General features: G+C 49.8%; 2 protein-coding genes across 2 annotated transcripts; one reads left to right on the top strand and one right to left on the bottom strand.

Moving 5' to 3' along the window:
* Window positions 1-60: 60 nt before the first annotated feature.
* On the bottom strand, window positions 61-3,196 carry ARF5 (ADP ribosylation factor 5). The gene is made up of 6 exons (XM_047695191.1): window positions 2,996-3,196; window positions 2,391-2,471; window positions 1,931-2,040; window positions 1,304-1,375; window positions 655-780; window positions 61-546 (listed from the first exon to the last, which is right to left on the bottom strand). Exons 1-6 carry the CDS (start codon window positions 3,060-3,062, stop codon window positions 460-462), a joined length of 543 nt encoding a protein of 180 aa, XP_047551147.1. The 5' UTR covers window positions 3,063-3,196; the 3' UTR covers window positions 61-459.
* A 2,351-nt stretch (window positions 3,197-5,547) lies between these two features.
* GCC1 (GRIP and coiled-coil domain containing 1) lies at window positions 5,548-11,044 on the top strand. The gene is made up of 2 exons (XM_047695188.1): window positions 5,548-7,274; window positions 8,162-11,044. The coding sequence occupies exons 1-2, from the start codon at window positions 6,243-6,245 to the stop codon at window positions 9,455-9,457; spliced, it is 2,328 nt and encodes a 775-aa protein (XP_047551144.1). The 5' UTR covers window positions 5,548-6,242; the 3' UTR covers window positions 9,458-11,044.
* Window positions 11,045-20,627: the final 9,583 nt, after the last annotated feature.

Here is a 20,627-nt window from a genome sequence, read left to right as displayed (position 1 = left end):
ATCGTCCCTTTGTATCCAACAACCCAGCCCTCTCACTTCTAGGCTACAGACAACACCATGTACAAACCACAGCAAATTTATTACTCAATGTCCAGTGCCACATCATAGCACCACCAGAGCCCTCACCTTCCCTCCCCACCTGGCCCAAGGGGACTCCTGAAATGGAAAAAAAATGAAAGTAAACCCAGATCCCTGCTCCTCCTCTGGAAGAAGGGGCCTTAGCCCTGGAGAAGTCCCCCTTCCACAGGTCCCAGCAGGCAGGAGAGTGGACCCCTTCGGTCCAGACAGTGAGGCTCCAGGCTCCAACGACAGAGAGAACATGCAGGCAGGAGCTGGAGCAGAGGCCCGTGTCTGTGGGAGAGGAGTGGGAAGGAAGGGCACTGCCTGAGGAGTCCGGGAATCTGGCCGTCCCGGGTGCACGCGGGAGCTTCCAGGCAGCAGGGGCCGGCCCCTGGTGGGTTAGCGCTTGGACAGCTCGTGGGACAGCCAGTCGAGCCCATCATACAGGCCTGTGCCTTGGGTGGCACAGGTGGCCTGGACGTACCACTGCGGGGAGAAGGAAAGAGAGCTCAGCAGCAGGAAAGATGAGGGGACGCCTTCACGTCCTGCCCCCCCCCCGCCCCGTGGCACCCTTGGGCGATGCGGGACCCTCACCGTGCGGCTCCGCAAGTGCTGCAGGCCCAGCTTGTCAGTGAGCTCGCTCACGGGCATGGCGTTGGGCATGTCCTGCTTGTTGGCAAACACCAGCAGCACGGCATCCCGCAGCTCGTCCTCCTGCAGCTGAGACGGATGAAGGGGATGGAGTCCAGCATCCTGGCAGAGTCTCCAGGCCTCCCCTTCCCACTGTGCAGGGAAACCTCCCTTTCTGCCTTCTAACATATTTGTGGGGAAAATGTAATATCGTGTAGTCTGAGCTGAACACAAGCTTCCTAAGTCAGCTTGCAGCCATCTGGCCTTAAATCCAAAAAGAGCCTTTTTCAAATGACTTGCCCTAGTCAAAATGGCAACGTTTCTCAATGGAAAAACAAGAATGTTAAGAGGATGTTTCTCTCCACCACACACAATTCCCCTTTCCCCACCAACACTTCGGGTGTGAAGACAGGAGGATTCAAGGGAAAAGTCAGTCTTGGGCTTTTTGACCTGAGTCCAGTTCAAAACACAGTGAGGTATGCCTTCCGACTGCGTCCACACAGAGAAACACAGTCAAGGCCTGTGAGACATTTCCTGACTTTCACCCAGGCTCAGAGATCTCAGAGCTCTGTCTCCGAACGAGGGCTCCGTTCCCAGGGCTCTGGGTGCTCACCATCTTCTGGAGCTCATCAGCAGATTCCTGGACCCTCTCTCGGTCATTACTGTCCACTACGAAGATGAGGCCCTGGGCGGGAAGGAAGAACGGACAAGCCATCACTCCCAGCTGGGACATACCCTAGTCTGGCTCTTTCTTTTTCCCATCTTTTTCCCATCTTCTCATCTTAAAATTTTTCACTAAGCTTCTGCAGAAACGGTGGCACCAACTGCAGACACCATGCGAAGGATACATCCTTTGCCCTCAGGCAAGCAGTGTAGTTAGAAGAAGTGCAAGGGACCAGGGAAAGACGAGACGAGAACTAAATGAGGCAGAATGAGTGCACCTGGCTGCCTCAGTCAGAACTGTGAGTTCAAGTCCCACGTTGGGAGAAAAAGCTGACTTTAAAAATAAACAAACAAATAAATGAGGCAGCATGGCCCCAGAGTTCTGCTTCTCAGAAGCTAAGGTAGCTAAGTCTCAGAAAACTAAAGGCATTCCTGAAGGATGAGGAGAGGTAAGGCTACAACTGTGGATAGATGGGAGGTAAAGGTTTTTTCCCCTGGCTTTCGAGACAGGCCTAGGCCAACATCTCAGTCGCAGCCCTAACACCTTCTCTCCTGGGGTTGGGGAGCCCCACCCCACCTGAGTGTTCTGGAAGTAGTGCCGCCACAGAGGCCGAATCTTGTCCTGGCCTCCCACGTCCCAGACCGTGAAACAAATGTTCTTGTATTCCACTGTTTCCACATTGAAGCCTGGAGATAATTGGAAAAAAATATGAGAACCAAGTCCTGAAAGAAAGGAACTCTCTAAATCTAGGTGGATTCACTGGGGACATAAAACCAGAAGGCAATGATCAAGTCCCATGGGAAGAGAACCCCAGAGAACAGGCAGTCCACAGACCAGGCCTGGCTAGGTCACAAACACCCTGCCTCAGCACCATCCAGCAACTAAAGGTAACTGTGACCCACTTCTCAGGTAGCAGTATCTGGTGTCAGGGTCAGCTCCCTGCACAGAGATAAGGGCCTCTGGCAGAATGGGCAGCAAACCCTGGGAAGGCCTGCTGCCAGCCTCCCGCTCCTCCCGGCCTTGCCTCAGAACTCACCTATGGTGGGGATGGTGGTGACAATCTCCCCCAACTTCAGTTTGTACAAGATTGTGGTCTTGCCAGCTGCATCCAAGCCAACTGCAAGGAGAGGGGCATAGGGATGGAGACGGGAGCGAGGGAGCCCTCTAGAGACCAGGAAAGGGGAGAAGCCAGGACAGCTGATGGAGACGGGGGCGGAGAGCCCAAGCGCCCGCAGGTGCGCTCTGTTCTCTACCTTCGAGGCCTTAAGAGCAGTCTGGGTGGTGAGCACCAACTCGTGCCCCAAAGCGGGCGAGAGGCGGGAGACGGCTAGGGGGGAAAGGGCATAGGAGGACAGCTGCGCTCCTTTAAAAGTCGTCTCCAAGGGCGGAATCCTCCCTTCTTCCCAGCCGGGCTGGGGAGGAGGGAGCTTCACCCCACCCAGGCCCGCAGCTCCCGGGCTCAGGCCCGGGGATCGGCGCTGCAGACCGCGACCAGCCCGAGAGCAGTGACCCCCGGGGGGTTAGGAGGCAGGTGACTCCAGATCAGAGACCCGGCTGAACTGGGCTCGGAGGGACGCGGGGGCGGGAGGGCTGCGCGGGGGCTGGCGCTCCGGTCCGGGCCGCGCGCTAGATCTGCCTCACCCATGAGGATCCTCATCTGCTTCTTCCCGAAGATCCGCGAAAAGAGCGCGGACACGGTGAGGCCCATGGCGGGGCCCGGGGGAGGGGGTGCGGGCACGGACGCGGGGTGCGGGCTGGAACCGGCCGGCCGCTGGGGGATGGGCCGCAGCAGCAGGAGGAGGAGGCTCCGCCACCGCCTCCGCGCGTCCCAGCCCGCCCTACGTCATCGCGGGCCCGCCCCCGACATGGCCCCGCCCCCGCCCCGCCCCTTCTCCGCCCCCAGGCTCCGGCTCTGGCAAAATCTGAAGCTTGGAGAGTCTCTGCAGCCTCGCGGCGTCCCGCGCTGGCTTTAAAGAGGATTGGGGTCTCGGTCTCTCCCCGTTTCTAGAATGCTGGCAGGTCTGTGGCTGCTTCACCGGCAGCCCGAGCGGGGTCGAGGAGAGTCTACAATGCTTCACAACGGCCCCCGACCCGCAGCTTAAGTGGCCGGCCCCTGGGCTTTGGTTCGTTGCGTCCAGTCTGCCCTGCTCTCAGGTTTAGCTCTTGCGAACTAGCATCACCCACTGTATGCACCGCCCTCCTAGGGGAGCGGAAGCTCTGTGCTCCCGTCTTAGTCTTCTCTTTGGCCCCTTCAGCGCCCAGAGAGGGGCTTTGAGCGTTGCAGGTGGTTCAAGTGACCGTAGAATCTCGAGAGGAGTGCGCGGGAGGTGGGAAAAGAAGATGCCCCAGCGCTAGCTGGCTTTCTTGGTTTCGCAGTCAGCAGAATCTGCTCCTGCATACAGGAGAAACTGGCCCTTGCCTGGAAGGGCCCCGGACTCAATGTCCTTCAGCTGACCGAGGCAGCCTTTCTGAAGCTTCTTCACTTTGCCACAGACCTGGGAACCCGGATTTTTAATGTCCTCCAATCCAGGAATTTATGAAACTCTTGTCGCTCTCGACAAAAGTGCTTCACAAGTAATTTCCCCACTAAGCAACGAGGGGGAATAGCAAGATAGGAATTTAAATTTCTTCTACGATAAAGACTGAGTCAGTGCCAGGCACCTAATAAATGCTTAAATACAGTACTTGGTTTGGATGATCTAATAGGCGGCTCAGTGGAGCAAAGTCAAGCAATTTGAAATCTACATGCCAGTAGGCTTGTAGGATCAATTGCTTATGGACTGGACATTGTGAGATGAGCTGAGAATCAGAGAACCTTCATTCACTCATTCAACAAAGATTGAATGCCTACCATGTACCGTTGGTCCACGTCTCAATTAAAATCTCAGTTCTGCCTTTTACCCCCTTTTTTGGAGGGCTTAGCTTCAATGATCCTCACAACCTGTTATTTTCTACAAAAGGAGAAACAATATATCTAAATGCTTTGTATAGTACAGCTGGATTTTATCTGGGCCACAGATATTGTTTGAACAGACAAATTATCTGGACAGACCTCCAGGGTCTGCCCTGTCCTGACCTGAAAAGTCTGTAAAGAGAACAGACTTTGGGCATTGGGTATGAGTGAGTCCATGACTTTCCTTGACTCTTCAGCCACAGACTTGCATTCTTAAGAAGGCTTTTTACAAGGTTGAAGAGTGCGTTTAAGAGTCTCAGTATAATAACAGAACTAGTAGTAAGGAAGTCAGGTCAGTTCCACATCTTTAATTAAAAGAGCCAATCCCTGTTGTCTGCCCCTGCTGTCCTTGCTCTGTTTCACTACCATCTCTTCCTCAAGACAGAAATAGCCTCCTTACCAGTCTCCTGCTCCTGGAGCTCCTTGAGCTCTTGCTCATTTAAGTCTGGATGATGCCACCCAAGATTAAAATCTTTTAGTGTCTTCTTAGCGCCCAAGATAAAGTCTAAATGCCTTAATTTGTGTCTCCACCTATTGTGCCTGGCCCATCTGTTGCCAACCTCCTTGACATACCATAAGCTATAGCCATGGTGTGATTATCAGTGCTTCTCCCATAAGCCAGGCTCTCTGATGCCCTAGGAGTCCCAGCAATCTTTTCCCTCTGCCCAGATGCTTGTTTCCCTCATCTTTAGTTAGATGGATAATTGCTACTTATGCTTCAGATCCCCAGGTATTTTCCCTGAACCTTTTCTGCTTCCCCTAGACAGGCCTCCCTCCTCTTAACTTCTGTAGCACTTTGAATATACCCATACATGCTGGTATGAGAGCAGGACTTGTGTTTTTATCTCTGCTTTCTCACTGGATGGGAGCTCCTTGAGGGCAGGGCCTTGTCTCTTCATCGTGATCACCTGGAACAGGACTTGGTATGTTGAGAGTTAGACAGATATAGATAGGATTCCTAGTTGTGTGACCTTGAGCACGTTATTTAACCCATGTCTCGTGTTTCCACCCACCTTGCAGAATAGCTGCAAGGGCTAAATAACAAAACTCTTGTGAAGGTCTTGGATTACAGTTGGCACATAAGTTGGAGGTCACGGCCGTAGGGTGCCCTCCACACGTATTTGTTGAATCAACTCAGCAGAACTCAGGAAGGGTGCTAATAATTATTATACTGTACACCGAACAGGTGCCGAAACTGTCCTATCAAGGGTTGCAGTTTTCGTAGTCTAAATGGGAATCTGACTTGTTGATCTTCAGGGACAGAGATACTGAGCCCCAAATGTGGGGAAGCGTCGCTCATCCGGGTGTTTGAGAAGGACTCAGTGCGGCGTTGCCTCCCGCCCCTCGCTCCTCGTAGCCCGAAGGTAAGCTCGGGCGCCGTCACGAAAACAGGAACACTCCGGAGTACTCGACTTTGCTTGCCCTGCGTTCGTAGCCTTGGTGGGTTCAGAACAGACCACCTCCCACCCACCCGCCGAAGTAGCTCCGCCTACCGCGCGCCCACTGGGGGCGGAGCCTGTTGCGTCGCGCTGTCGTCACTTCCAGGGGACCCGGAAGCGCCGTTCTCCGGCCGCTGTACTTAGAAAGTCGTGATGGGGATATGTTAGATTTAAGCCCGTGGCCGACCGTGGGCCGAGGGCCGGCGGGGACTGCTGTGGCCCGGGCGAGTGCGAAGCAGTTTCTGGGACAGTACAGGCGATTCCTGGCCGTGTGCTTCTCTTGTGGCGGTGTCGCCCCGCCTCTAGGATAGGACTGGCCGCGGCTCTCGGTGCCTAGGACCCGGCGGGCGCTTCTGCAGGCTGCCCCGCGTCCGGCATCCGGTCTCCGACAGCTGGGAGGAGCGCCTTCGGGAACAGTTATCTCCCCGTCGTTCACTGCCTCCGCCAAGGTCTTCGCGACCCTCTTCTGGTCGAAGTCGAGCAACCCGTTCTGACCATGGAGAAGTTTGGCATGAATTTCGGGGGCGGGCCGAGCAAGAAGGACCTACTGGAGACCATTGAGACGCAGAAGAAGCAGCTCCTCCAGTACCAGGCACGTCTTAAGGATGTGGTCCGCGCCTATAAAAGCCTCTTGAAAGAGAAGGAGGCTCTAGAGGCCAGCATTAAGGTGCTGTCGGTATCCCACGAGGCGGATGTCGGCCTCACAGGTGTCCAGCCTCCAGGCCTCTCTTTTCCTGACTCTGTGGATGACCGATGTTCCACTCACAGCGAGGATAGCACTGGGACTGCCACCAGCTTGGATACTGCGGCAAGTCTCACCAGCACCAAGGGTGAATTTGGGATAGATGATGACAGGCCGGCTCGTGGACCCCCACCTCCAAAGTCCGAAGAAGCCAGCGGGTCGGAGAGTGGCGTTAGCAGTAGCAGTGGGGATGGACCATCTGGGGGTGGGGAAGTGGACAAACGACTGCACCAGCTGAAGACTCAGTTGGCTACTTTGACCAGCTCTTTGGCTACAGTCACCCAGGAGAAGTCTCGCATGGAAGCTTCTTACCTGGCTGACAAGAAGAAGATGAAACAGGACTTAGAGGATACCAGTAAAAAGGCAGAGGAGGAGCGGGGCCGTCTGGAGGGAGAATTGAAGGGGCTGCAGGAGCAGATAGCAGAAACCAAAGCCCGACTTATCACCCAGCAGCATGATCGGGCCCAAGAGCAGAGTGACCATGCCTTGATGCTTCGTGAGCTCCAGAAACTGCTGCAGGAGGAGAGGGCCCAGCGCCAGGACTTGGAGCTTCGGCTGGAAGAGACCAGAGAAGCCCTGGCAGGACGCGCTTATGCTGCTGGTCAGATGGAAGGGTTTGAGCTGCAGACCAAGCAGCTGACCCGTGAGGTGGAGGACTTGAAAGGTGAGCTGCAGGCTCTTCGGGATGAGAAGAATCGGCCCGACCCTCGGCTGCGGGAGCTTCAGGAAGAGGCTGCCTGCCTGAAGAGCCATTTCCAGGCTCAGCTGCAGCAGGAAATGAGGAAGGTAATTACTGTCATCTCCTTCAAATGTTAGTCATTTAGCCTAAAGTGGGAAATATCAGGGTTTTGTCTCTTTTGGTAATTAGAACTAAGTGGCTGCCATGTTGATGCTATTCAGGAGGTTGCACTGTGAGTCCTGGGAAGTCGGTGTGGTGTGGTGTTGACAGTATCCACAGAATGTGCTTCCAACAGGTTGTGGACTTCCTCAGTGTAGGCTGGTTGGGACGAGACACCTCTGAACTTCTGGCCTCGGCATTAGCAGCTGTGCTCCGTGGGGCAGCATAGTTTCAGCTGTGCAGTGAAAGGAGTGTGTCTGCCTCTAGGCAGATGCGTTACACAGGGAGCGGTATACGCCTGTAGGTAGGGTGGCTGCGGGGAGGGGGAGGTGGTGCAAAAGGAAGTCTCCGAAGCAGCCTCTTATAATTGCTTCTAGTCAGTTAACCTGTTCTGGAAAGGTGTGCTATTTTACAGTGCTCCTTTCAGCGTGGAGAGAGATCCAACTGAGTTTTGAATTTCCAGGAATATCGGGAGAGGAAAAGAATGTCCTGTGATTTCTTAGTGGGATTTGGGGCAACAGATGACAAACAAAGATAACGCAGTTCTCGTGTGAGCCTTGTGTATGACAGGAGACAGGAGACACTAGAGCAGAACAACAGCAGATACGCGGAGTTTCTTAATATTGTTTGCTGTAATGTATCTCTGGGAGCAGAACCCCACCAGGTTATAGGAACGTTTGTTGGTTTCCAAAGCAACAGGAAAAGCCCCAGTGCCCCTTCTCACCAGGCCATCTGAGTCCTGTGACCCCTTTGCTCCCCTCTCTTGCTCTCTCAGTTTGCTCTAGGCCTTTGTGGCTTTTCTGGATGCATTTCCATCTGTCCCCTTGCCTTACAGACAGCCCTTGCAGAGGATCAGCTACGCCAGCAATCCCAGGTGGAAGAGCAAAGGGTGGCGGCCCTGGAGAATCAAATCTCTGAGGTGTCCGAGCTGCTGGGCACCTATGAGAAAGCCAAGCAGAAGGACCAGCTGGCTATCCAGAAGCTAAAGGAGCGCATCCTGCAGCTGGACCTGGAGAACAAGACGCTGGCCCTCGCCGCCTCCAGCCGCTCCCCGCTGGACAGCCATGGCGAGGAGTCCAGTCTGGATGTCAACGTCCTGAAGGATAAGATGGAGCAGCTGAAGAGGCTGCTGCAGGTGGCGGCCAGGAAAAGCCAGGTAACCCTGGACGTGGAGAAGCTCTGTGACCTGGAGATAATGGCCGGCTCGGAGGCTGCTGACGGGGAGAAGGCTTCGGCACTCTACTACCAACAGGAGCTGAAGCAGCTTAAGGAGGAGTTCGAGAGGTACAAGATGAGGGCCCAGGTGGTCCTCAAGAGCAAGAACACCAAGGACGGCAATCTGGCCAAGGAGCTGGAGGAGGCCCAGGAGCAGCTCGCCGAGCTGAAGGAGAAGTACATCTCCCTGCGGCTGTCCTGCGAGGAGCTCGAGCGCCAGCACGGGCAGGAGGCCGAGGACTGGAAGCAGGAGCTGGCCCGGCTGCAGCACGTGCACCGCCAGGAGCTGGAGCAGAGCCAGCTGGACTTCAGGGAGCGTGCGCTGCGCCTAGAAGAGGAGCTGCACAAGCAGCGGGACCGGGCCCTGGCTGTGCTGGCCGAGAAGGACTTGGAGCTGGAGCAGCTGCGCTCTGTGGCCTTGTCCTCGGGGCTGCCGGGTCGCAGGAGCCCCGTGGGTGGCGGGGGGCCCGGGGACCCGGCCGACACGTCGGCCCCGGACAGCCTGACCCAGGCGCTGCAGCTGGCCGCGGCCAACGAGCCCACGTTCTTCCTGTACGCTGAGCAGCTGGCCCGCAAGGAGGTGGAGATCGCGTCGCTGCGCAAGCAGAAACACAGGGTGGAGGGGGAGGTTCGGCAGCTGCAGGACCGGCTGCTGGAGGAGGGGGAGCGGCACCGAGAGCAGGTAGCCGCCCTGCAGAGCCACATTGAGAAGAACATCAGGGATCAGAGTAGGGAGGGAGCCAACCTGGAGTACCTCAAAAACATCATCTACCGCTTCCTGACCTTGTCTGACAGCCTGGGCCGCCAGCAGACCCTCACAGCCATCCTGACCATCTTGCATTTCAGTCCCGAGGAGAAGCAAGCCATCACGCGCCTCCCAACCAGTGGTGGCTGGTGGCCTTCTGGCAAAAGATGAATGCCCTTTTCGAGGACTCCCGAAATCTCTGTGCCTCTGGTGTGGGAAGGGACAGACTGGTTTCTGCTGCCCCTTCTCTTAACATTATAATTTTTTTCTTCACTGTGTTGAACTGGAAGAGTCTTTAATGTGGGATGGGATTTTCTGCCAAATGCCATGAATGCCACATTGTCCTTGGGCCCTAGAGATACTGAAAATGTCCCAATAATACTTAGATGGTGCATTTGTGAGGGGAAGACGGGGGACAGATGAAGACTGGGAGGTGCCAAAGTTGGGGAGGTGGTGAGAATATTTCAAAATAAGACTTTCTCTTTTAGTATTACACTCCTAGCACAGAACCAGGAGTTAATGTGACTCCAAAGGGAGTTCAGTTATTTCTAAATACTCACAAGGACCGGCTGTTCATGCCCCATCTCATAATCTGAGTCTGGTCCACCGATGCCCCAATTTTCTGGGGACATAAATCAGGGCTGGAGAGGAGCCAAGAAGTTTGAAATAGTGACCTATTGTTCCCTGTTGTCCACAGATTCTTCCATTTTGGAACTGGGGAACTTATTTAGCTGGGGCTAGTACGGCCTGGTCAGTCTGGACAAAACATACCCATAAGGATGTAGTATGTATGTAGAGGGCCCCGAGCACCATGGCAGTCCTAGGGATTTCCTGAGTAACCCGCTTTTGGCCTGCATAGGGTTTCTGTGGGCCTCTTGGATTTGACCCTGCCTTAACCTGTCTGTCTCAGTTTGGTCTGGGATTGTGAGTAAATGATTTTGCTAGCTTTTCCTCGATGCTGAACTTCCATTAAGAAAAAACCCTGGCTTTCTTACAGCAGAGGATCTGATTGGGAAGCTCTGAGCCTGTCTGGTTACAAAGAATTAGCTCAGAGATTTACAACCTCCTCACCTCCCCGCAGCTGTTTCTGCCTTTGTCGGGACTGAGAAGAGGAGGATTTGCTGATTATAGAAGATTCTGTGACCCTCACAAGAATGTGGTGGAAGTTCAGCCGAGGAGCTGGGGGTGCCAGCTGCCCCATGGACAGCATTCTGGCTAAATCTTCATGTCCCTGCAAGCCAGGGTGTTCATGGGTTATTGCCTCCAGGGTATTTTGCCCACTCCTTTAGCAGGTGACAGAGTTTCAGTACACAATCCTCATCTTCTCTACATGCATTACTATAATTTTTCCTCCTTCCTGGGTTTCTTTTTTAATGTTTGGTCTTGCACAAGTAGATTTAATCTGCACATAAGAAAAGGGAGCCTCAGGCCGTCTGGAAAGGAGGGACTCAGAAAAGTTGGGTTCAGACAATATCAGTTCCCCTATTCTGCCCTTTCCTCCGTCTGCTCTTGATCTGGTTGTAGAGATCTTTGGACCCTAAAGACCAATGCTTTGTCACTGACTGGACTAATGTGTATCTTTTCTGTTATGTCATCACAGCTGCTTTGTGAGGGTTTAGGGTGCAGAAGACTTTGATTAAATATTCTAATTGGGAGGCTGGATGTCCTAGACCGTCTACGAACAGCAGACTCAATGAAACAGATGCGATGTGTTCAAATGATAACAGACCACAGAGTCATTAAATCTGAACAACCTGACTTATTACGTGCTTTCTTAACAGTATGCATGCCTGTGCGCGCGCGCACACACACACACGTATATACACATACACAGTGTGAGTGTAAATGGTGAATAAAAAGGATGGAGATAATGTATTAATCCATGAGTTTGAGGGGTACCTGGAGGGTCAGTCTGTTAGGCACCTGCCTCCGGCTCAGGTCATGATCTCAGGGTCCTGGGATTGAGCCCCTCATCAGGCTCTGCACTCAGCAGGGAGTCTGCTTGTCCGTCTGCCCCTCCTCGTCCCCATGCTTACTTGCTCTCTCTCTCAAATAAATAAAATCTTGAAAAAAAACCAACCAAACAAACCATGAGCTTGAATCTAGAGAAGAACCTCCCAGTGCTTTAACTACCTTAATTACAAAACAAATTTTTCAACCTCCAATTATGTGTGTGTGTAAGTAGCTACACTACACTTTCCCCTGGGTTTGGTGGGCAGGCTTGAAACTTCCATAATTGCTGCTTGAAACTTTAGAAGTAATCAGGTCTTTTAATGCTCTGTTATGCTTCAAATCCGGGTTTACAGTATTCTGGAAAAGTTTCTCAGGATTTCAGACTGAACTAAAATCATCATCTCTTAATTGTGATCGCCTTAAATGTAGCACATATTTTGATTGTGATTTCTAGGTGTTTTTGGACAGCATAGAAAGATCCAAGGTCACAGCTACTTTCCTAGGACTAATAATTCCTGTGCTTTTGACTTTTGAGAAGATACCATACAGGCAAAGAAGCAAGTCAAGTTCTGATTAATAATTTAAAAAAAAAAATTTTTTTTTTTAAATTTATTTATTTGACAGAGATCACAAGTAGGCAGAGAGACAGGTAGAGAGAGAGGAAGGGAAGCAGGCTCCTGGCCAAGCAGAGAGCCCGATGCGGGGCTCGATCCCAGGACACTGGGATCATGACCTGAGCCGAAGGCAGAGGCTTTAACCCACTGAGCCACCCAGGCGCCCCCTGATTAATAATTTTTTAAAAAACTATTAATACTTATAAGCCTGTGAACACTCCCCTACTGAAAAGGAAAAGGCTTGGTCTCTTCCCACCCTTAAGAAGAACACAAGGTCTTTATCTCCCCACATTTTCATCCCAAGTATATTTTCCAGTTTCTTGACTGGTTTTCCAGAGCTGGATACTCTAAGAAAGGAAAGGGAGAGAAAAAGAATTGAGATCAGATACAGTCAGAGAAAAATAAGTTTTCCCTTGGCCTTGCTTCCAGAGTATCAGACATTGCATGAGGTGTGTCAACATTAAGTAGGGAGACGACCTTATTGTTTATTACCACAGAAATTGGGAGGATTGCTGAGAAGAACAAATGCAGGGAGAAGGGGCAGGGAAGTCAAGTTAATCATTCTAAGGGCTTTCTGCTTTCCTTGCTCCCCATCTCTTGTTGGGTATCTACTCTCTGGGGAATAAATAGCCATATAATCATGCCCTAGATGTAAGACCCCATCTGTTATCCAGAACTCTAGGGCTCTTGGCCTTTTCTTGAGAAGCTGCCACTGCAGGGCTGTGTTTGGGAACTCTTGCCAACTACGCCAGCACAATGTCGAGCCATTCATACCCATTGCATCATTTACTCCGCACGTGTGTTGTATCGGCCATTTTTACAGACCAGGTGAGAGTGGTTGAGGTGTTAACGTTTGCCCAAGGTCATGTAACTGTTAGGTGTCCAAACCAGGTCTGAGTACCCAGCGCCGGCTCAGTCTAGGTGTGCTGTCTTCTCAGGACTTGTAAGAATCAGTGCCTGTCTCCGCAGGTGACTGCTGTGGCTGGAGAGACTGATCTCTAGGTTGAACTGGGTGGGTTCAAATGGAGAGAAAGTCTCCAGCTGTAAAATTGCAGCAAGTGACGTGGCTATGCTGGAGAGCTAAACGGGCAACGTTGGTTCTTTATAAAGCTGCCCAGTCCCCCAGGCTCTAGATGACCGCTCATTTTTAGGACTTGGATCACTTAACAAAGTAAAAGGAGGGTTGGGTATTGCTGTAGTGGGTTCCAACTCTAGTCTCTAGTAAAGCTGGGCAAACATAGAAGGCTAACGAATGGGTCACTTTACCGATCTCCCACCCCTTTACTTCCTCCCCTCCTCTATCTTCTGTGCCTCACTAGGCAGCCTGCTTACCTCAGCCTGATGGTTGGGGAGCAAGGAACGAGGTTCACACATCCTGGGTTGAAATCTCAATCGGATCTCCTGTCAGTTCTGTGACTTTATAAATTAATCTTACTGAAGTTAATTTTCTTAAAATGGGGATAATACCTATATCCAGGTTCTGTCCTCATCTTAAAGAAAAATTAAGTGCATTAAAAACCAGCCCAGTACCCGAAACAAAGTAGGTGCTAAACCACGTTAGATGCTTCCCTCCTCCCGCAGAGTATTTGACAGAATGGAAGTGAGGCTGAGCTTTCGGGATTTAATTCCAGTGTTTCTTACCCACAAGTGTTGCTGTAAGCAAAAGTAGAAACAACAATGGCCTTTTATGCAGTGCCTGCTATGAAGGAGGCTGCTGGCTTTTGGCCTACATTGTTTTACTTAATCACACCAAACCTGGGAAGCTTATCTATTTTAAAAATGAGGACCTTGAGGCTGGGAGGAATGAGACGAATTGCCCAAGGCCCAGGGCTGGTAATGGCAGAATCAGAACGCAAACACTCGTATCTGAGGAGGGTACTAGCTAAGCTAGAGTAGGGTCCATTGTCTTTCTCTTAAATTCAACAGCTCCCAGGCCTCTGGAAATGCAGCTTCAGTGGTGCCTGGGTGGCTCAGTGGGTTAAAGTCTCTGCCTTCACTGCAGGTGAGGATCCCAGGGGGCTGGGATCGAGCCCCGCATCATCGGGCTCTCTGCTCAGCAGGGACCCTGCTTCCTCCTCTCTCTCTGCCTGCCTCTCTGCCTACTTGTGATCTCTGTCTGTCAGAGATCTCTGACTGCAACTTCAGTCTAGGGAATATCACAGGCCCTTCCCCGGGGGCAGGGAATCCTGTCTCAGCTGCCTATCTAACTCTGTGGGGCAGAGTGTGGGGCCTTAGTGAGCTGAGTCCAGGCTAGAAGGAGTCTGGAGGCCAAGCTTGTTGTGTTAGGTTTGCAGGCCTACGTGGAATCACACGGTCAGTTTCCATTTTCCCAAACTGGGATCCTTGGCACTGTTCCTTCTACCTTCACCCATCCCAGCCCTAGCAGTACACTCTTATCCCTTCCAGCGCAGCTGGAATGTCACTTCCTCCATGTCGATTTTTCTTATACTTAGCCATATGCAGGTGCTTCCTTCTCTGAGGTCCTTTGGCACTTTTTTCACACTGACCTTGGGCACAGTGATTTCCTGTACTTTTTTTTTTTTTAAAGAGGGAGACATGGGGTGGGGGTAGGGCAGAGAGAGAGGGAAGAGCAGGCTCTCTGCTGAGGAGGTAGCACCACACCACCCTGAGCCACCCAGGCACCCAACTTGATAATATTCTTTATAGGATTTGCCTTCCTCTTGTAAAAGATCCTGACAAGGGCCTCATATTGCATTTAGTTGTCATATCTCCTTAGTCTTCTTTAGTCTGGAATAATTCCTTGCCTTTTCATGATCTTTTATGACAGTGGCATTTTTAGATAATACAGCGCCCTCCCTCCTTGAGTTTAATGTTTCTTCATGATTAGATGCTGGTGATCCAGGCCCTACCAGAATATTATGATCTCAGAATATCACACCTAGAAGCAAATGCTATCCCTTTGCCCCTCATTGGTGATATTAATTGTGGTACCCAGACAGATACCGGATTTCTTCACCACGTGGCTAGTATTTCTGCCTTGGTACTAATCAATCTATGGGGAGTTTTTTTTTTTTTTTTTTTTAATATTTATTTACTTGACAGAGAGGTCACAAGTAGGTAGAGAGGCAGGCAGAGAGAGTGGGGGAAGCAGGCTCCCTGCTGAGCAGAGAGCCCGATGTGCAGCTCACTCCCAGGACCCTGAGACCATGACCCTGAGACCATGACCTGAGCTGAAGGCAGAGGCTTAACCCACTGAGCCATCCAGGCGCTCTGGGGAGATATTTTAAGTCCCTGCAAATATCCTGCTCCTCATCAAAGTTTCCCTCCTAAATTTAGCATCAACCCATGATAATCCAATCATTACTCTCTTGATCTTGATGGTTGCAAAATGATTTTCAACTCCAGCATTTATCTTTTGGTCCTTGGGTTTTTTTTAAGCAAGAGCCCTGCCTTCTCCATCGCTTATTTAATAGTTTACTTATCTATTTATTATTAGCATGAACTGATGGATTCCTATTTTTCCAGTTTATAATTCACTATTTTCCTTAATTATTTTGGCTCAAATTTCTCAGATTTGGTAAAAGTCCCTTCAAACTCCTATGTTCTGGTGACATTCTCCCATCATTTCTGGCATAAAAATGTGTTTCTGGCTCATCTTATGGGTTCTATACCCTAGTCCTGAAATCAGTGATTTCTTTGGGGGATCCCTGGTTCCTTTTAGTGGAGACTGGTGTTAGAAACCAATATCTGGAAGTGATGTCAGCCCATTGTTACTGGAGTATCTTTGTTTTTAGGTCCTCACAGCAGGCAGGAAATGTATGCATATAGGAAATATATGCATATAATGTACACACACACATACACATGTGGCTATACACATGCCCACACACTTTACAAATCATGAGTTCACACCATACGTCCAATTCTAATCCATTTCCACACAGTGCTTCTGTATTATCCACCCATTCTGTATTTGTGTTTCCTTCTACAGCAAGAACCCGAGGATGGCGGCCTTTAATGTTTCATTAATATTAAATGCTTCATTAACATTTAAAAAGTAGGCAGAGTGAAAAGGGCACAGGGAGACAGATAAGGAACAACCAGAAAAGGAGGAGAAATCCAGTGAGGGGATGTCAAAGAATTCAAGGAAGAGTGAGTTTCATCATGGAGTGAGTGCTCAACCCTGTCAAAAATTTTTTTAATTTGTTTTATTAAAAAAAAGAAAAGATTATTTGAAAGAAAGAGGGAGAAAGAGAGTCTCAAGCAGGCTGCAGTGAGCATGGAGCCTGAGGCAGGGCTCGATCCCACGACCCTGAGATCATGACCTGAGCTGAAAGCATGAGTCAAATGCCAAATTAACTGCGCCACCCAGGCGCCCTTGGCCCTGTCAAGTTTTAAACCACATTCCAACATGATTTGAAATGACTTTTCAGCATTCACACATATTCCTGCTGTGTGACTCAGCAACCGTTTTTTCATTTTGATGCTCCCTTTCCAGTATCTGTCCACAGGAGTGCTTGCCTTTATGCTGCGTGTACGGGATAGTCCGCGTGCTAATTTGGTGGCTTTTTTTACTTGAGATTATTTTATAATGCGTTTCATTTTCCATGTGTCCCCTCCCCTGTTTTAATGGCTGTGGTGATTAAAGAGGGAAGAGGCCTCCTTTGTTTGAGTTTCTGGGGTTCCCTGGCCACTCACACCTTTGCCCCTTCATCTGCTCACCCCCCACCCCCCACCATAACACTTTGGAGAACAGACAGCAACTACACTTAGGCTGTGTTGGCCAAGTTGAAGACTCACAGAGTTGCTGGCATTCAACCCAGAGCAACAGCAATTTCGTATGGTCGCAATCTAACGTGCCAGGTACTGCGTTTGTATGTACAGAAGACTGGATCTAAGAGCTTCTCTCTGCAATGAATTTAATTATTCATTATTTAATCATCAAAACAACCCCATGAAGCATTATTTTCATCATCCTCCTTACATCTGAGGAAACTGAGACAAAGAAAAGTTAAATAACCTGCCCAAGACCCCATAGCTAGCAAGCAGGAGGTACAGGATTTGGGCCCAGAAAATACGGCTTTGGGGCTGGGGTTCTTAATCATTACCCTACAGTGCCTCTCTAGAAAGGTATCGCTAAGCTTAAAAGGACCAAATCCAAAGTTGTTGAAGGATCTGGAGGCAGTTTTCTTGCTAAGTGAATGTGAGTGCCCAGTGTTTCCCCATTTCACAAATTATTTAATGTATGTGTGCATTCCTCAATAGATGTCAGAAGCGGGAGGCTAGGGAGTGGGTCTTCTCCTTATCCCCTCATCCATAGTGCCCTGTGCAGTGTGCAGAGGAGATATGCCCTCAATATTTGCTGAAGGAGGAAGGAAGGAAGTAAGAGAGGGAGGGAGGGAGGGAGGGAGAGAAGAAGGAAGGAAGGAAGGAATGTAGGTGGTAGGCCTTGGATTGGAGACTGGGAGGGAAGGTGGCATAAAATGCAGCAGGTGTCAGTTTGACTTGTGTGGGGAGTTGGGTGGGGAGGGGCCCCACAGGCTGGGATTTTCTACTTCTGGCATCCAGAGTAGGATGGCCCAGAGGGATGACTGCAAGCCAGAGCTGCTTAGTGTCAGCCAAATGGTGAACCCTTGGCCCAAAGAGGGGCTGCCAGGGTTCAGAAGAGGGTGGAGGCCAGGGGAGAGGGAGGGACAGGGAGGAAGGAAGGAGCCCGTAGCGTCTTCGGGTTCCCTTGCCGTGGGAACCATGCACGCTACTGTGATAGGTCTGGAATGCCTAGACTGCTTGCCTACCTGACTTCAGGTCATGGCCTAGAAGCCCAACGGTGGGAACGCTGAATTAACTTAATGTCTTTGAACTCTTTCCATAAGTGCTAGGTGTGGTGGTAGAATGCCTGCAAACATACAAATGTCCTTAGGAAAAGTGGGCTTTTGATTTCTAGCATCCTGAGACTCAAGTTCTTTGAGGGAGTAGGAGAAAAGGCTGAGGATCACTCCTGAAAGAGATAAAAACGAGATACTAATTTTGTCTTCACTTGTCTCTGGGAACTTTGTGACTCACTGTTTTGTTTTTGTTTTTAAAGATTTATTTATTAGGTATATATAGAGAGAGCGCCCGCACATGTGCAGTGCAGGTTGGGGAGGGGCGGAGGGAGAGGGAGAGAGAGAATCTCAGGCAGGCTCCCTGCTGAGCACGGAGCCCAGTGCGGGCATGATCCCAGGACCCTGAGATCACAACTCAGGCTGAAACCAAGAGTCCGACACCCAACTGACTGAGCTACCTAGTGACCCTGTGACTCATTGCTTTTAATCTGTCAAAAGGGGAAACAGAGCTTTTACATATTTTCTCAAAGTTATTGTGATGATCAAATCAAACAGTGTACTTTAAGTTTTTTAGAAAAGTGTAAAGTATTGGGATGCCTGGGTGGCTCAGTCGGTTAAGCATCTGCTTTTGGCTCAGGTCATGATCTCAGGATCTCCAGATCAAGCCCCGACATTGGGCTCCCTGCTCAGTGAGGAGCCTGTTTCTCCCTCTCTCATTGCCCCTCCCCTGGCTTATACTCTCTCTCTTTAGCAAATAAATAAAATCTTAAAAAAGTGTAAAGTACTATAAAATATAATTATTAATGTCTGACATTTTATACATGAGATAACATGATACATGGGCAAATTAACTACATGCTGGTGAAATTAACCTCCAGCCTGGCTCCCCATCCCACTGTCTTCCTCAGGAAGTAGGAGTAGATTCATAGTCTTAAAATGATGAAATGGGGGGGAAATATTAATAGAAATATTGATTCGTTCCTGATGCCATAACAAGTCATCACAAACTGGGTGACTTTAAAATAACTCAAATTATTATCTAACAGTTCTGGAAGTTGTAAGTCTGAGAGAGGTCTCCCTGGACTAAGATCAAGGGGTCCACAGGTCTCTCTGTTCCTTCTGGAGGCTCCAGGGAGAAGCTTTTTCCTTGCCTCTTCCAGCTTTGAGAGGCTCCCTGCGTTCCTTTTCCCTTGGTCCCCTTCCTCCATTTTCAAAGCCAGCGATGTGACATTTCTCTCGCATTTCTCCCAGAGTCACCTCTTCCTCTAGCTCTCTTCTGCCTCTGTCTTCTACTCTCACCGGACCCTGTGATTACATTAGGCCCATTGAGATAATCCAGGATCATCTCCGTATTTCAATTCCCCTTTGTCATGTTACCTGATAGGTTCTAGAAATTAGGACATGAACATCTGGGGAGGGGGGCATTAGTCTGCCCACCACAGTATATATTTGGCAAATAATTTACCTGGAAAGAATTTTAGCAAAAGCAAAAATGGAAAATGAAAATTCCCTCTAACTTCCCGGTAATAAAGGCTCCCAAAACTACTGAATGATTCCTAGCGATACTCTTTTACATGGGAAACCAGCAACACCTAGTGTCTCTCCAAATAAATTTCAACAGAAAACACAAAGTGTCCTGTAATTAAAATGGTAGAATAAAAGGTGCAGCCCCGTGCCTGATGGTGGAGAAAGGAAATTCTCACCACTCATAGAGGAAGAAGGCTGATGATTCTCTCTTCTAGCTGTTCTTGTGTTTTGTTTTGTTCATCCATAGCTCTTCAATCTGTTCCTTAGACCCAGTTGTGAGCCCCCACATCCATGCATATAACCAGAAGTATTTAAATTAATTCTGTTGTAGGCATGGCACAATACCAGGCTCTGTGATAGAAGGAGAAAGATAAGAACATGATCCCCATCCTCAGATTACTTCCAGTCTTATGGGGCAGACAAGACACACCCTGGCAATTAAAGCGTATATATGTATCCATTTACAAAACACTAGAGACTTCACGGCCAAGGATACCAGTTATAATGTGGCTTAGTTGTATGTATATCCAAACCCAAAAGAACACTGGCTTCCATAGCAGAGAAATTTATTTTTTGTTCTTGTGAAAGAATTTGGGTAGTCATTGGAAGCCCCTCAAAAAGTTCAACACTGAGTTACCATAGGACCCAGCAGTTCCACTCCAAAGTATATACCCAAGAGAATTGAAAACGCACTTCCATACAAGGGTTCTTAGTACATATAATAGCCACAAAGTGGTAACAACCCAAATGCCCTCCATCTGCTTGCTGAATGGATACAAGTGAGGTATAATCCACACACTGGAATATTATCCAACCATAAAAAGGAATGAAGTACTGATACACGCCACAATGTGGATGAATCTGGGAAACATGATGCCAAGTGAAAGAAGCCAGACGCAAAAGGCCACCTATTGTATGATTCCATTCATGTGAAATGTCCAGAACAGGTGAATCCGTAGAGACAGAAAACAGATTAGTCATTGCTAGGGGCTGGGGAGCAGGGAGGGAAGAATGGAAGTGACCGTTAATAAGCACAGGGTTTCTTTTGGGGGTGATGTTCTGGAATGAGTGGTGTTGATTGAAGAACTTTGTGCATATGCTAAAAACCCTAACAGCCATTGAATTTACACTTTTAAGTGAGTAAATCATTTTATATGTGAATTATATCTCAATAACGTTACTAAAAGCATGCTAGGAGAGTCAAAGAGGCAAAAATCGATGATGAATATTCAGAGGACACAGACAAGGATTGAAAAAGTACCTCCCGGTGGTTGTTTGCTCTCCTCCCCGCAGTTCCTTCTCAGGCCTCAGAGTGGTTGCCCCCTGTTTTCCATGTATTAGGTCTCCTTCCTCTCCTCCTCCCCTACTGCAAATAGCAGGATGTTCACTACCTGAGGCTGACCTGGCCCCAGCCAGGGAGAGAGATGGCATTTCTGGTCCCTATGGAGAGAATGTGCTGAT

Source organism: Lutra lutra, chromosome 11 (genome assembly GCF_902655055.1).
Source record: "Lutra lutra chromosome 11, mLutLut1.2, whole genome shotgun sequence".
In the NCBI taxonomy this organism is placed as follows: Eukaryota; Metazoa; Chordata; class Mammalia; order Carnivora; family Mustelidae; genus Lutra; species Lutra lutra.
The sequence above is the reverse complement of the archived record's forward strand: the minus strand, read 5'-3'. Positions and strand labels throughout refer to the sequence as shown.